Source organism: Acomys russatus, chromosome 11 (genome assembly GCF_903995435.1).
Source record: "Acomys russatus chromosome 11, mAcoRus1.1, whole genome shotgun sequence".
In the NCBI taxonomy this organism is placed as follows: domain Eukaryota; kingdom Metazoa; phylum Chordata; class Mammalia; order Rodentia; family Muridae; genus Acomys; species Acomys russatus.
In genome coordinates, this window is record NC_067147.1 from 36,175,151 (window position 1) to 36,190,190 (window position 15,040).

The window sequence follows — 15,040 nt, forward strand, 5'->3', positions numbered from 1 at the left end:
CTGAGTGTTTCATGCTAATTCACTCAAAATTTGATATTTTCCTTAAGACTTTATGAAAACTATTCCTTCTTACATGTTCAAGGTAATATGGAATAGGTAGATTAATCATATATGAGCAGCTCAAATAAAATGACATGAAGAAGTAAAAAAAATTTGTGTGTGTGTGTGTGTAAGTGTGTAACAGGGTTTTCCTATATGCCAGGCTAGTCTCATCTACCGATTATGTAGATGGGGGTGACTTTGAACTTCTGATCCTCCTGCCTCCACCTTCCATGTGCTGAGATTACACGCTTGCACCAGTGTACCCAGTTTATATGGTGCTGGGAACTGAACCCAGAGAGCCCAGATGGCATAGGCTGCATCTGCACGTGCAACTCAAGGTGCCCCTATGAACTAAGCTGCTTTCCCTGCAGGTTGTGTTCAGTTCAATCCGAGAATGCCCTGATGAAGTCTGAGCACACGCAGACAGTGTGCCAGCTAACATCCCAAAATGAAGCCCTCCGCAACAGCTTCCGAGACCAAGTTCGACATCTGCAGGATGAGCACAGAAAGACAGTGGAGACTCTGCAGCACCAGCTCTCCAAGGTGGAAGCTCAGCTCTTCCAGCTCAAGAGTGAGCCATCCACAAGAAGTAGGTGTATCTTTGTGGGAGGGTTGGCTTTTCCTGTTTTGGCATATTTGTATCACTTAAAAACATCATTCACGCACTCGGGAGGCAGAGGCACGTGGATTGCTGTGAGTTTGAGGCCAGCCTGGTCTACAAAGTGAGTCCAGGATGGTCAAGGCTACACAGAGAAACCCTGTCTTGAAAAACCAAAAAAAAATCATTCACACATTCACAAGTAAAATATTGGATGGATAAATGGTTAAGAGCACTGGCTGCTTTTCCAGAGGACCTGGGTTCGATCCCCAGCACCCACATGGTGATTCACATCCATCTGTAACTCCAGTCCCAGGGAATCCAATGCCCTCTGCCAGCCTCTGACTGCACTGTCTGCACACAGTACACAGACATACATGCAAACACCCCGAGACACAAGATAAAAATAATAATAGCTAAAAAATACCTAAAACTTTAAAAGAAAAATTTACTGAGTAGCAACCTGTGTCAATTTTGTGATTAATGAATTATGCATTTGCTTATTGGAAATAAATCTGAATCACTTGAACCCTTGATTATACTTAGAGTAGCCTCTGCAACTTAAAGCTACTGATTTTCATAATTGTGTTACCTTCTGTATAATGTATTTATATTTGTTTGGCTTATACATATTTATATCAGTCTCATGGCATGAGTTCTATTTCTTTTTTTTTTTACATATACATTTATATTATTACACATATATACAATAGATTACTTATAGCAAGAAGAACCGTGACATAATCAGGAATTATATAAATCTTATATTCTTAGTGTTTTGGCTATTTGTGTTTGACAGCCTTGAAGAAGACATCTTTCCTATCTTGATGTGTCTAAATTTCTGAATGTAAATCAATCTCTATCACACATTGTCATTATCAACTTAGAACACCTATCTAGACCTAAAAACATCTTAACCCCTGAACAATTAAGCTTCATTGTAAAACTAAGCTACCTGGTCTTCAACTCCCTCAGAGACTTGAGAAGGAATAAATTTGTTTATCTGAGTATGCAGGGAGTGAAGGTTAGTAGCTTTCCAAATGAAAAGATGACAGAGACAGTTTTCTACCTGAATAGTCACCCAAAACTCTCTATAACATTGGAGCATCTTCTTTAGCCTTCTGGCCCAATTTTTCTGACACATATTTTTGAGGCAGGAACTATTGAGCACTTGCTTACCCTGTCTTGGCAGAGTTTGGCCGTTGACTCTGCCTGCATCCAAGCTTGCCCTTTTTTAGGCAGAATTCTGTCTGTGGTAGAAATGAAGACCTTTTGCCCAGTGGCTAGTTTGCCACATTTGAAGCCATCTCCATTAGGACGTTCTTTGATGCTCATCATATACTCTTTGATGGTTGGGTGTGGCCAGGAGTTAACCTGTCTCATTGTCAATGAATCTTTAAAGTAGTGAAAAACATTTTAAATGCCGTATTCCGCATGTCTCTGGGGTTTTTGAAGACCTTATCTTTCTACAGAGTTATATCTATCTGCTACACCTAAGATGTATATTCTTGTGATAAAAGACTAGCAATTGACATGACCATGATTTAATCTACTAACATTTAATTTGTATAACTTACTTCTCCCAAACAGCTTGCTATAGCACTTTCAAAGCATTGGAAGTAAACCTTGTATTATAATTGAGTTACATGGGTTCAATATATATTTCTAACATCTATCACTGGCACCCAGTATTTGCCCTCAAATGCATGTGTTCTTGTTTACAAGCTTTGGGGCCAAGCGAGGGACTTACAAACTGTACTTGTCCAATCTTTGACCAGTACAGCTTCTTCCTTCAGATTTTAGCGAGGTGGAGTTGTCTGTCGTTCAGCTTCTTGTATTCAGTCTTCTATTCTGTTTCCAGAAAGAGACAAGAGAATGTCAGTTATGACAATCATGTTTTAGGCCTGTGTTCACGGTGCTTTGTTTCCCATGGAACATGATGTCATTGCAGCATTGGCAGGCATGGATCACATAACAGTGTCAAAGCTAACTTTAGGAGAATTTAACTTACCCGAAGAGTTTAAAAGGAAATTACCAGCCAAAGCAAAACAGGTTGCACAAAGAAGTTGCAATGTGGCAGTCAGCAGTGTAATAAGCAGTTGGTAAAACTATCAGAAACCTAGAGAAGTGCTCCAGAAAGGCTGCCAGAGGCCAGCTGAGCTTCAGAAGGACCGGGAGACAGTCCATAGTACTGAAAATAAATGAACTTTGAACCTTAAAAAAATCTGGATTATGCTGGGCATGGTGGTACACACCTTTAATCCCAGCACTCAGGAGGCAGAGGCAGGGGGATCTCCGTGAGTTTGAGGCCAGCCTGGTCTACAAAGTGAGTCCAGGACAGTCAAGGCTACACAGAGAAACTTTGTCTCAAAAAACAAAAACAAACAAACAAAAAATATGGATTAAGCTATGAGACTTTACATAGAGTTAATTCCTCATCAATGAAATAAAGCATTTGGAAATGTCTTATGAGCTTCATGAAAAGCAAGCAAGAAATCTTATCTTCCTTTTTTGAGAGAAAACCATACTATGAAGCCTTGGCTGGCTGGAACTCACTATGTAAACCAAATGTTAGTATTAAAGGCGTGTGCCCAAGAATTCCGTGAACTGTAATTGATTGGTTCTCTACTGTGAACTCTGGACCCTGTAATCTGAGCACTGGAGATGTAAGCAGGCAACACTAAATACCAACCAAGATGACAGTATAAGGGCAGCAATGGAGACTGTCAACACAGCGCAGCATGTAGGAAGTAGAGAGTGTTTTGTAAAATAAATATTATCTAGCTGTTCATCGGAGGCAGCAAGCACCACTCTATAGAGTTTCTATTGAATGATGGTATAGCTTGATGTAAAGTGACTAAATGTTTGTAACCACTTAGCATCTTTTCTTCAGACATTTGTTTACCTGATGTTTATTTTCTTTTTCATTTGACACTCAACGCTGTCTTTAACTTTATCGGTTATCCTTGTTAGGGTCAAATCCATTGGGTTTTAACAATTTCACTTATCCTTTAAAATATTTAATAGGCCCTGCTTCTTCCCACCAACCTTTGAAAACCCCCCGAGAGAGAAGACACACAGAGCTCCCACTTCTGGACATGCACACTGTGGCCCGAGAGGAGGGGGAAGGGATGGAGACAACTGACAGCGAGTCTGTGTCTTCGGCTGGCACACACGCTCAGTCCTTAGAGCAGCTCCTTAGTTCTCCTGACAGCAAGTTCGGTAGGTTGCTTTGTGTGAATGGTTTTTAGTTTTGGTTTTACTTACTCTGGCTGTCTTGTTTGATAAATACTACTGATTTTTTTTAAATTTTTTTATTAATTTATTCATATTATATCTCAATTACTACTCTGATTTTTATAGGGCTTTTTGGGAGGAGGTGTTTTCTTTTGTTTTGTTTTGTTTTTTGAGCAGTTCCAGGAAAAGATATTACAGTATCAAACAGATCTCTTTAAAAACTAAAAACATAGCCAGGTGGTGGTGGAACACTCCTTTAATCACAGCACTTGGGAGATAGAGGTAGGTGGCTCTCTGAGTTCGAGACCAGTCTGAGTTCTAAGACAGCCAGAGGGCTACACAGAGAAATCCTGTCTCAAAAAACAATTTTAAAAACATAAAAAACATAAGCATTGGCCTGAGCCAGAAGTGGATGATGGGAAGTCCTTTAATGTTATTAAAAAGTAAATGAAGCTCTCCCTTACCTTCCAAGAAACTAACAGTTTCAGTGTATTCCTTACAGTGAAGTGTCGATAAATTTATACCTATACGTCAATACTATAATTTTGGTATGCTCTTTGTTCTTTTTTTATATATATTTTATTAATTTAGTCATAATACATCTCAATGGTTATCCCATCCCTTGTATCCTCCCATTCCTCCCTCCCTCCCATTTTCCCCTTACTACCTTCCCCTATGACTGTTCCTGAGGGGGATTACCTCCCCCTGTATATGCTCATAGGGTATCAAGTCTCTTCTTGGCAACCTGCTATCCTTCCTCTGAGTGCCACCAGGTCTCCCCATGCATGGGACGTGGTCAAATATGAGGCATCAGAGTTCGTGTGAAAGTCATACCCCACTCTCCACCCAAGTGTGGAGAATGTCCTGTCCATTGGCTAGATCTGGGTAGGGGTTCGAAGTTTACTGCCTGTATTGTCCTTGGCTGGTGCCGTAGTTTGAGTGGGACCCCTGGGCTCTTTGTTCTTATGTGTAACAAAATGATTGTTCATAATTCAAGAGGATTCTCATCTTTCTTTTTTTGTTTGTTTGTTTGGGTTTGTTGTTTGTTTGTTTTTTTTTTTCCGAGACAGGGTTTCTCTGTGTAGCCTTGGCTGTCCTTCACTTACTTTGTAGTCCAGGCTGGCCTCGAACTCATGGAGATCCACCTGCTTCTGCCTCCCAAGTGCTGGGACTAAAGGCATGCGCCACCACCGCCTGACTGACTTTCATCTTTCTAGTACCCTAGTACCACATTCAGATACTGTGACAAAAATCCTTAAGAAAGGTTAGCCATAGCTTACAGTTCAGCCTGGGGTCACTTGGCTCTAGAATTTTGACACTGACAAGGCAGTGGTGGAGCACCTTACGGCAGCCAAGAGGTGGACAGCAGTGCACCAGGGTTCCAGCTCCCCTCAGAGGGCCCCCCCCTCCCAGTACTGCCTCACACTGGGAACCCAGTGCTCCACTGCAAAGCTGTGAGGGGCTTAGAGAGCCTATGCTTATTTGTGCTGCCTTCAACTAGAAACTTCTGAGCTGAAATATAGCCTGCAGATGAGGAACAAATGACAAACTTACATGTTGCAAAGTAAGACATTTCGTTTTTTTATTTAAAGCCCATGATCTCTAATTCTGAAAATTAATTTTTAGAACAGCATCTTACAGAGCCCTCTTTATGGCATACCGAATTTACCAAAGAAGAGTTGGCTGAGAAGCTCAGTTCCACCACCAAGAGCGCAGATCATTTAAACGGCCTGCTTCGGGAGACGGAGGCCACCAACGCCATCCTTATGGAGCAAATCAAGGTGCGCTGGAACCTGACGACCATGAGACGCTCTATCCCGGGGGCTGTTCTGACCTTTGTGTACATGTGCCTCACTTTTCAAGTTCACGGGTCATTGCTCCTCATGTACTTCAACATGAGTGTATGTCCTGCACTATTAAGGACGTGGAGCACCGATAATGCAAGGAATGCCCTCCCCCTCTCCCCTTCTTCCTCCCTCTTTTCCCTGTTCTCCTTCCCCTTCCTTCTTTCTCTGTCTCCCCTTCCTGGCTTTCTTCCTCTCCTTCTCTGCTATTTCTTGGGACAGCCCTAGGCTGGCCTTGAACTTGTTCTGTAGCCAAGGATGGCCTTGAATATGTGATCATCCTTCCTCTACCTCCCAGGTGCTAGAACTAGGAATATAGCTAGCTAGGAGTACTCAAATGAGAGATGTTCTCCCTCTAAGAATAGTGATCCTTGGGAGGCAGAGGCAGGTGGAACTCTGAAAATTTGAAGCTAGCCTGGTCTACAAAATGAGTCCAGGATAGCCAAGACTTCACAGGGAAACCGTATCTCAAACCACCACCACCCTTGCCCCAAAAATTAACCTTAATAATGACTAGAGAACCTTTAAAAAAAAAAAACTGAAATTAAGCCAGATGTAGAAACTGGAGAGATGGCTCAGAGGTTAAGAGCATTGGTTGCTCTTCCAGAGGTCCTGAGTTCAGTTCCCAGCAACCACATGGTGGCTCATAACCATCTATAATGTGACCTGATGCCCTCTTTTGGCATGCAAGCATGTGTGCAGATAGAGACATTAAATAAATAATAAATAATAAGTCTTCAAAAATCAAATAAAGAAGCACACAAACACACACCTTTAATCCCAGCACTTGGGAATCAGAGCAGGCAGATCTGATTTCTAAGGCCAGCTTGGTCTATATAACAAATTCCAAAGGTCCAGGTCAGCTGCAGCTACATAGTAAGACCTCGTCCCAAAATATAAATGAATGAATGAATAAGTTTTGGGAAGGTAGCAGAGACAGGCAGGAGGCAGCAGTAGCAGCTTATAAAAATGGTGGTGCAGAATTGAAACTTTGCAAGCAGCAAACACATGCTTCTGCTTCTGCCTCTGTTTTTTTGTGCCCTGCCTCTGTGGAGAGCTATAAGCTGTCCCTGTCAGATTGGTTTACACTGAATTATACTTATGATGACATCTAAATACTTTAACATACATCTCTATAAAACTTGTTCGCACTTTTCAAAGCACCATCAAGGCTAGCATCACTGACTAATCAGTAAGCCAAGAAGCGTATTTAAATGATACATTTCTATGGACCGTACATGTATTGCACTTATGTGATTTCTTAGACTTCTGTCACTTTTTTGAGTGATCCTGAAGTAGGCTAGGCTAACTTTTCTGTACCACAAAAATAATACTTTACTTAAAACTTGGAAATTATCCTCAAAAGTGTTAACTTTAGGGGCTGGAAAGATGGCCCAGTGGTTAAGACTATGAACTGATCCTGCAGTGACAGTTCCCAGCACCCATGTAGCTCCTATTCCGTGTAGATCTGATGCCTCCAGCCTAAGTGAGAACCTGTGCTCAGGAGCATACCCTTTCTACCCCCGACACAAACAAATATAAAAATTAATGGGTTTGGGGGTATTTTAGTTCTTAACTTTTACTACTTTTAAAATTATCTTTCTCCATTTTTCTGGTGATGTTTTATAATGTCTAGAGCTCCGTAGTATTCCTGAACTGAACTAGTTTTGGTGAAGTATTGTTTGATCTTGACATCCAGTAGCCTGCCTCTGCTAACAGGCCAGGGGACGAGGTCAGTGGAGGCAGACATGTGTACCTCCACACCTTGCTTCCAGACTCCCCCTGTGCGCCTGCATGTCCCCTGAGGAGGAGGAAGTGCACCTGTGGTGCCAGCTTATGGTTCTAGCTGCTCACTTAGTGCTCTCTGGTTTGCAGCATTTCTGTGACACCTGTGCTTCTTGGGCAGGAACATCTCTGTAGTCACAGTGGGTGCATCTGCTCTCTCCCTGGTGGTATTTGGAAAACTGTCAGACTAAAGCAGTTCATTTGTTCCTCTGTTCGCTCTCTTTTTGGAGTTAGTTAATAGCTCTCACTCTTTTCTCCCCTCTCACTCCGCTGTTATTTTCATGGGGTGGGGATTGCTCAGGGAGAAGATGAGGATGGGTGTGTTCAGTTCACTGTGTACAGCAAGCAGCCCCACACCCTCTGATAACTGACCTCTCATGGCAGCTTCTCAAAAGTGAAATCCGAAGACTGGAAAGAAACCAAGAGCGCGAGAAGTCTGTGGCTAACCTGGAGTACTTGAAGAATGTCTTGCTGCGGTTCATTTTCCTGAAGCCTGGTAGCGAAAGAGAGAGGCTTCTTCCTGTGATTGACACAATGCTGCAGCTCAGCCCCGAAGAAAAGGGAAAGCTCGCCACGGTTGCTCAAGGTGTGTGACAGGCGGGAAGCACTCACTGGGTGGGATCGTTTGCGCTGTTGTTCTTGCATAAGCATTGATGTGTGCGTGTAACCTTTTCCTATTTAAATTTTGCTCTTAGACTCATTTTGTCATACATGTAACTAGGGTTGAAAAGCTTCCTTTTTAACATGTGGGACAGTTGCAATGCCTCAATGGGTTCAATCAATACTCAGTAAAAATACAGTGTAATGCTCAGTTTGACCTTCCATCTCTGAAAATTGGATCTATATCCTGGTGTTTTAGTTTTAGTGTGTGTTCACATGTTTTCCTCCTCCCTCGTTTCATCTTACCCTACTCCCACTCCCAGACAGTAGAGGGACAATGGTCACGTGGCCCAATTCTTGGTCCCTGGGTACCAGTCCACTTTTTAGGTGTGTGCAGAGTTAAAGCTGTCCCATGGTAGATGTATCATTTAGGTTAGCACTGTTCCCATAGACTCCTTTAAAATGCCGGGGTAGATAGACATGACTTCAAACTGCAGCTTAAGAATCAGGGTTTATTTTTTAACAAGTCTAGAGTATTTTCATTCTCCAGCATGCAGAGAAAATATAGTAATGTCCCTTGTAGCTGTCATCAGTCTCTTGAGTTTTCAACTCATGGCCAGTTTTTCTAGCAGAAGTAGAAGTAAAGACTTGTACACTCCGTACCGTACGCGCCGTCTCTATGATCCCTCTGTAGCCTCGGCTCTGTGTACTGCCACTGTGTCCTCACAGCAGCCTCTTCTCCGCATTTTGTTGATGGTCTCCTTCAAGCTTTGTTTTGTTGCAGTTTCTCAGTTTAGTTAAATGAAGGGTTGTGAGGTCTTATTTCTTTGGATTTGTTTGTTTCTTTTGATCCCTCCTCCCCTAGTTACAATAGGTCATTTTTAACTTAATATACCATTTATGAATTGAAGAAACTGATCATTTGTTTCATAGCAGTCCAGAATTTTGAATTTGGCATTTATAGGAGCATAATTCTTATTCTGCACATACACAGGAATCCAGTTTTCTGGTTGCATGCAGGTGCATCTGAGCAAACTGAGCACCAAGAATACCTCACAAGAGTACTGTGTGCTTACTATGGCATTGCAATACTAGGCCCAGAGTGTACAGACACCAACTTGTGGCGGATGTTCTCATTGTCATGCTCTTTAACATGGTCCTCTATCCCCATACATCTTAAATAAGCTCATAGATTTAGGATGGCCCTTGAAATTCAGTTGCTTGGTGTGCTTAGTAACACTTGCCTGCAAGAGTTTACATTTTATCAAGCTGATACTTGGGGTCTGGGGCTGTACCTCAAGTCCTCTGGATTTTTTTTTTTTTTTTTTGGTAGTTCCCATGGATCTGTTTTTTTCAACCTGTTTTCCTAGTGAAGAATTTTCTCAGTACTTAAATACTCTCATTTGTGCTTACTGTAGTGCCTATCCCCACAGCCACTGTTAGCAATTACCAAATGAAGCTAAGCATGCTAGTATATGCCTATAACCCCATCATTCGAAGGGCTGAGGCAGGAGGATACCAAGAGTTCAAGTTTATTCTGGGCTACAGAGTGAATACCAGACCACAAGGGCTATACTCTATCTCAGACAACAACAAAAAAACTCAATATAGCAATATACCGTTTGTTTATGTATGTGTGTATGTGTTTGTTTGTTGTGTGTATCTGTTGCGTGTGTTCTGTGCATGCCTGCCATGGCACACATGTGGAGGTCTAAGGACAGTTTATAGAAGCTGGCTCTGTCTTTCCACCATGTGGATTTCTGTTGTCCAACTCAGATCATAGGCTGGCAGCAGGCAGGCACCTTTATCTACTGAGCTGTGTTGCTAGCCGTACTGTATATATTTTTAATAAATAATTATCCCTAATTGCTTTTATGTGCTGTTTTAATTTTTTCTCTCAAACTGAGCCTACTTTTTCATTGTAAAATGTTGGGGGAGGGGGTTATTGTTGCTGTTTTGTTTTGTTTTGTTTTGTTTTGTTGAGACAGGGTTTTTCTGCAGCCCTCACTGTTCTGAAACTCACTCTGTAGACCAGGCTGGCCTCGAACTCAGAGATCTGCCTACCTCTGCCGCCCAGGTGCTGGGATTAAAGGTGTGTCATTGTGCTTCATTATAAAATTTATCAACACTTCAAGAATGAAATGCGTTTTCTTCCACTGAAGTGAAGCTTTTAATAAAACAATAATACATTGTCAATTATTATCCAGTATGCTTAATATAAAATATTACAAATACTTAGTGTCTCCTATTTTTAAGTTTAGGATCCCTTGATTTGTAGAGGTCCCTGCAAGCTCCACTGCTGGTAGAGAAAGGAGCCAGGAGAGGCAAGAAGGGAGCTCAGTTCAGTGTGACTTAGCTGGTATTAGTTCAAACTTCTGGAATTTAGCAGCAGGCATTTTATTTTAAATGTATTTAAGTACAGTACAGTTTTGGAAAAAAAGTTTTCTGGTAAAAATTACTTCAAGTCCATGTGTACAATAAAATTTAGGGTGGGACTATATCAAAACCCCTTTGCAAAGTACATGTGACCTCTACCTGGGAGATGGATTCTGTGGCTTAAGAGTCTAGGATCTGATGTAATGTAAATAAATTATAATAAAAATATGTATGAAAGAGCCTAGGATCTGGCTGGATGTGGTGTCTCATGCCTTTAATCTCAGCACTTGGGAGGAAGAAGCAGGTGGATCGCTGTGAGTTTGAGGCCAGCCTGGTCTACAAAGCGAGTCCAGGACAGCCAAGGCTACACAGAGAGACCCTGTCTCGGAGTGGGGGGGGGGGGGGAGAGTCTAGGACCTGCTGTAGTCTCTGACAGAGTTAGCATAGGGTTCATCAGACCACAAAGTACTTATGACTTCTCCTGTAATGATAGGTTCTATTGAATGAGAAACAAAACTCAAAATAAAGCTTACCAGGTGGGCCAGGTGACAGGTGGATCTCTGTGAGTCCAGGACAGCTAGGGACAGAGAAACTTCGTCTCAGAAAAAAAGAGAAAAAGAAAAGAAATGGATGAAAAACCCAGAAATGTGAGAGAAAGAAAGCACTGGACAAATGTTTAGTTGAAGTCCTGTCCTTCTGTGTGGAATGTCCTTTCCCTCTGGTTTGCCTCAGAATCTTAAGACAAGGTGGTGGACACGTAGCTCAGTAGAGTGTTTGCTTAGCATGCAGGAGGCCCTGGGTTCCATCCCCATCCCTGCCTAAAATATGTGGAACATATCTAATCCCAGCACTCAGGAGGTAGTAAAGGGGGCTTAGGAATTCAAGATCACCTCAGCTGGCTAGTCTACGATACCTGAGGCCCTGTGTTTGGAAGGGGAAGGGCAGCTGTTTTGTTTGTTGTTACTATAAAGTGAACTTTATTATGAGAAAACTGCTTTCAAATGAGTTGGGGAAGTTTTAAGACCCCTAGAGAAACATACCTAATGACCGTATAGGAAAAGTGCTTTGCCCTGGACTCTTGGGCTTGTGACAAGCCTTCAAGATTAGAAAGGGAAATTCAAGAGAAACAACTGGTGGGAAGAGAATCAAAGAGGAGCCTGTGGTACCTGAGCCAGTCTGAAATTGTGTATGTATTTTAGCATAAACATGTTTCATAAATGGCATCATTTAACAACAATAAAGTTCTAGGGGCTTGAGAAATGGGTCAGTAGTTAAGAGCACTGGCTGTTCCTCCAGAGGAGCTGAGTTCAATTCCCAGCATCCACAACAGCGGCAACTGTAGTACCAGGGGACCTAATGTCCTCCTCTGGCCTCCACAGATGTTGCACAGGCATATATGCAAATGAAATACTCAGACACATAAAATAATGATGATAAAAATTTAAAACACCTAAAAGGAGAAAAAAAGAGTAGGATAGAGATAGTAAATAAAGAGATTTTTCTAAGACTGATTAAAGATTCAAACCCCAATGATTTCAGATAGGATAAAAACAAAGTCTACCTCTGTTCATATAAGCTAAGAAAAAAGCCAGCCAGGCATGATGGCGCACGCCTTTAATCCCAGCACTCAGGAGGCAGAGGCAGGTGGATCACTGAGTTCGAGGCCAGCCTGGTGTGTTCAGGACAGCCAAGGCTAACACAGAGAGACCCTGTCTCGAAAAACCAAAAAAGAAAGAAAGAAAGAAAGAAAAAAGCCATGCTAAATTCAACAGTAATGCTGTTCAGGTGCCTGTCATCACATTGGGCTCCATTCAATACCGTGCTCTTAAATTCAGAATAAGGTCATGCGTGGTGGGGGTACACAGAAAAAGACTTGTCTCAAAAAGCAAAAGAAGAAGAAGAAGAAGAAGAAGAAGGAGGAGGAGGAGGAGGAGGAGGAAGAAGAAGAAGGAGGAAGAAGAAGAAGAAATTCAGAATAAAAATTAATGTGTATTTCATAGTGCCTGTAATCAATGAAATAGATATTATTTGCTTATACTGTATAGTGATTTCATATTGATATTTCACATTGATAAGATTTAATACTTTCTTTCTTTAATTTTCCAAAGGTGAGGAAGAAAGTGCTTCCCGTTCCTCTGGATGGGCATCCTATCTGCATAGTTGGTCTGGACTTCGATAGATTGATGGAAAGAAAATCCGTCATTGACTCAACAGAATTCATTTGGAAAAAAAATGGTTGCTATTATTTGATCAGGAAGTATCTGTTCACATCCTCTGACGACTGTATATATGTATAGCAGAGGTATTTAGAATCTCAACTTGTAGTAAAAGGACAAGAGCTTGAAGTAAGGATACCAATCGGCCACCACCAATCGGCCACCGCCCTCCACTCAGCACCATGGCCACACAGTCTCTGTGATCTCCCATGCACAGAGCAAACAGCTCATTCCTGCACTCTGAAACCCAGAAGTCACTCGTGTCTGAGGAGTACTGTGAATTTTGAAATTGAACTAAATTTTGGTACTATACTAAATGGAGAATTTAAGCTTTTAAAATAATGTTTCAAGATTAAGGAAATGCCTTACATGTTTATTAAGGGATTATGAAGTAAATACGCTATGGTTAATTATGAGCCTACCTTAAATTGCATAGTCAGTTGCTTTAAAATAACCCCACCCACTTTTGTTGTTTTCAAAATGCACCCTCGTACTGGTGATATGCCCCCAACTGAATAGGTGGGCCCCGCCTGCCTGTGTTCCTATGGTGTCTCCAGGCTCTTAATGTGCTGCCACTACTCATAAACCATGAGTCTGTTTTGAGAATTCCAGGCATCTCAGAACAATGCCTGTCTTACTCAGCATTACATCACATGTGAACCTGGTGCTTCCAGTGCTGTTCAGGTAGTCTTGTTCCTCAGCATGACCCCAGGGGGCTCTGCTCCCTGTGGGTGAGTAAGCCTAGCTGCGGGTGGGCTGGCTACTCACCTTTATGTCACTGGAAATACTCTATTGACAAGATTAAAATTGTGCTCTTAAATTTGGGGATTATATTTAATATATAATTTATTGATAAATAACCACATAAATAACAACTCGAGTTGTTAACTTACAGTTTATTCTCCAGTTTTCAGTCTCAGCTAGAAACCTGACTCTGTATTTCAGGTACTATAAATACTGGTTTTCAACCTGGGTTGACTGAAATTTGCTGCTGACATGTTAAGTTTGCTCTCTTAAAGTTGTCCATCTCTCAGTTTTGGCTCCACCTGTGTTAAAACAGACCTAACTAGTTAGTGTGCTGACTAAAATGCATAGATCTCAAAGCTGACTCTAGAAGTTGAGTTTTCTTAACTTCATAAACTGTGAATATGAGTGTGCCCAGCGACATCAGATGTAATTTTAGTAATATTTAAATAAACTCCATGTTGTCTTTGGGCCTACTATGCCTTTTGAAGTCTGTATAAACTTGTTTGGAAATGTAGTCTGTTCATATGAATATAATAAAAATACCTTTTGCATGGTAAATTTTACTTTGATTACAAAAGATATATATGCTTTTTGTGGCCAGCAATAAGGAACTGTAATGAACAATATTTCTATTAAATGCATTTAACTATATATTATATTTTCATGTTGTTGTTTTTCTGTTAAACACTCTCCTTGGGGTTTTAAATTACTTTGTGAGGTGGAGATGCAAACTCCTTTCCTACTGTCCTCTGTGGCTGGGACCTGTTGCTCCTGACTAATGTCTTACAGCCTGAGCTACTCAGCAGGCTAGGGCAGAAAAGTTTCCTTCAGCTCAGGATTTGAGGCCAGCCAAGTGAGACCACCCACCTCCAGCCTCTTAAGAGAATAGAAACTACCAGACATGGTAGCACATGCCTTTAATCCTAGGATGCTGAGGAAGGTGGATCTCTATAAATTTGAGGCCAGACTGGTCTGCTTAGGGAGCTCCAGTCCAGCCAAGGGCTACGTAGTGAGACAGTGTTGAGAGGGAGAGACACCGACACTCACCAGCTGGACCTAGAGACCACACGTGCCTTTGTTTGGGCAGTGTAGACATGGATTCAGCCTCAAGATGACTTTGGAGGGGAAAGGTTCTGCAATTCTTGCAAATTCCCTTGGACTAGGCTATAGGGGGAGGCAGAGCAGAGAGAAACACAAGTCCTCTGAAAAATAGGGACCAACTGAACCCTGGCAGGGAGTGAGCATGGCCCTTAGGCCTAGTAGTTACTGGGTCTGAGGCACTCAACCCGTTCAGTCAATGCTCACTGTACTGTGCCCCTAACAACTCGTTCCGACACTTTGTGCATACCCAGAGCTGGAGCGGAAATCCCGCCTGAGACTAGGTACAGTGCTGTGACTGACCCTGGACTTGGTCTGCAGCTAGTACTGAGATGCCTTTTGTTGTGGCAGTGCATACAAATACTTCCTTTTGTACTTTGTCCTTACCCTGGTCCTCTACTGCGCTCCCTTCCCATCATTCCTCTTACAGATCTCCTTTCTTTCCTCAGATCATCCTGTCTTCTACTGTCATGTCTTCTACTGTCCTGTCTCATTAA

At 42.0% G+C, this 15,040-nt stretch overlaps 1 protein-coding gene across 1 annotated transcript in view; it reads left to right on the forward strand.

Annotated features, from left to right (window-relative positions):
- Gcc2 (GRIP and coiled-coil domain containing 2) overlaps positions 1-13,136 on the forward strand; it is a 48,642-nt gene extending 35,506 nt beyond the window's left edge. The window contains exons 19-23 of the mRNA XM_051153066.1: positions 414-631; positions 3,668-3,862; positions 5,504-5,658; positions 7,891-8,092; positions 12,591-13,136. Of these exons, the coding sequence (XP_051009023.1) occupies positions 414-631; positions 3,668-3,862; positions 5,504-5,658; positions 7,891-8,092; positions 12,591-12,661 (841 nt within the window). The 3' untranslated portion in view covers positions 12,662-13,136. The remainder of the gene's footprint in view (positions 1-413; positions 632-3,667; positions 3,863-5,503; positions 5,659-7,890; positions 8,093-12,590) is intronic.
- The last annotated feature ends 1,904 nt before the right edge of the window (positions 13,137-15,040 follow it).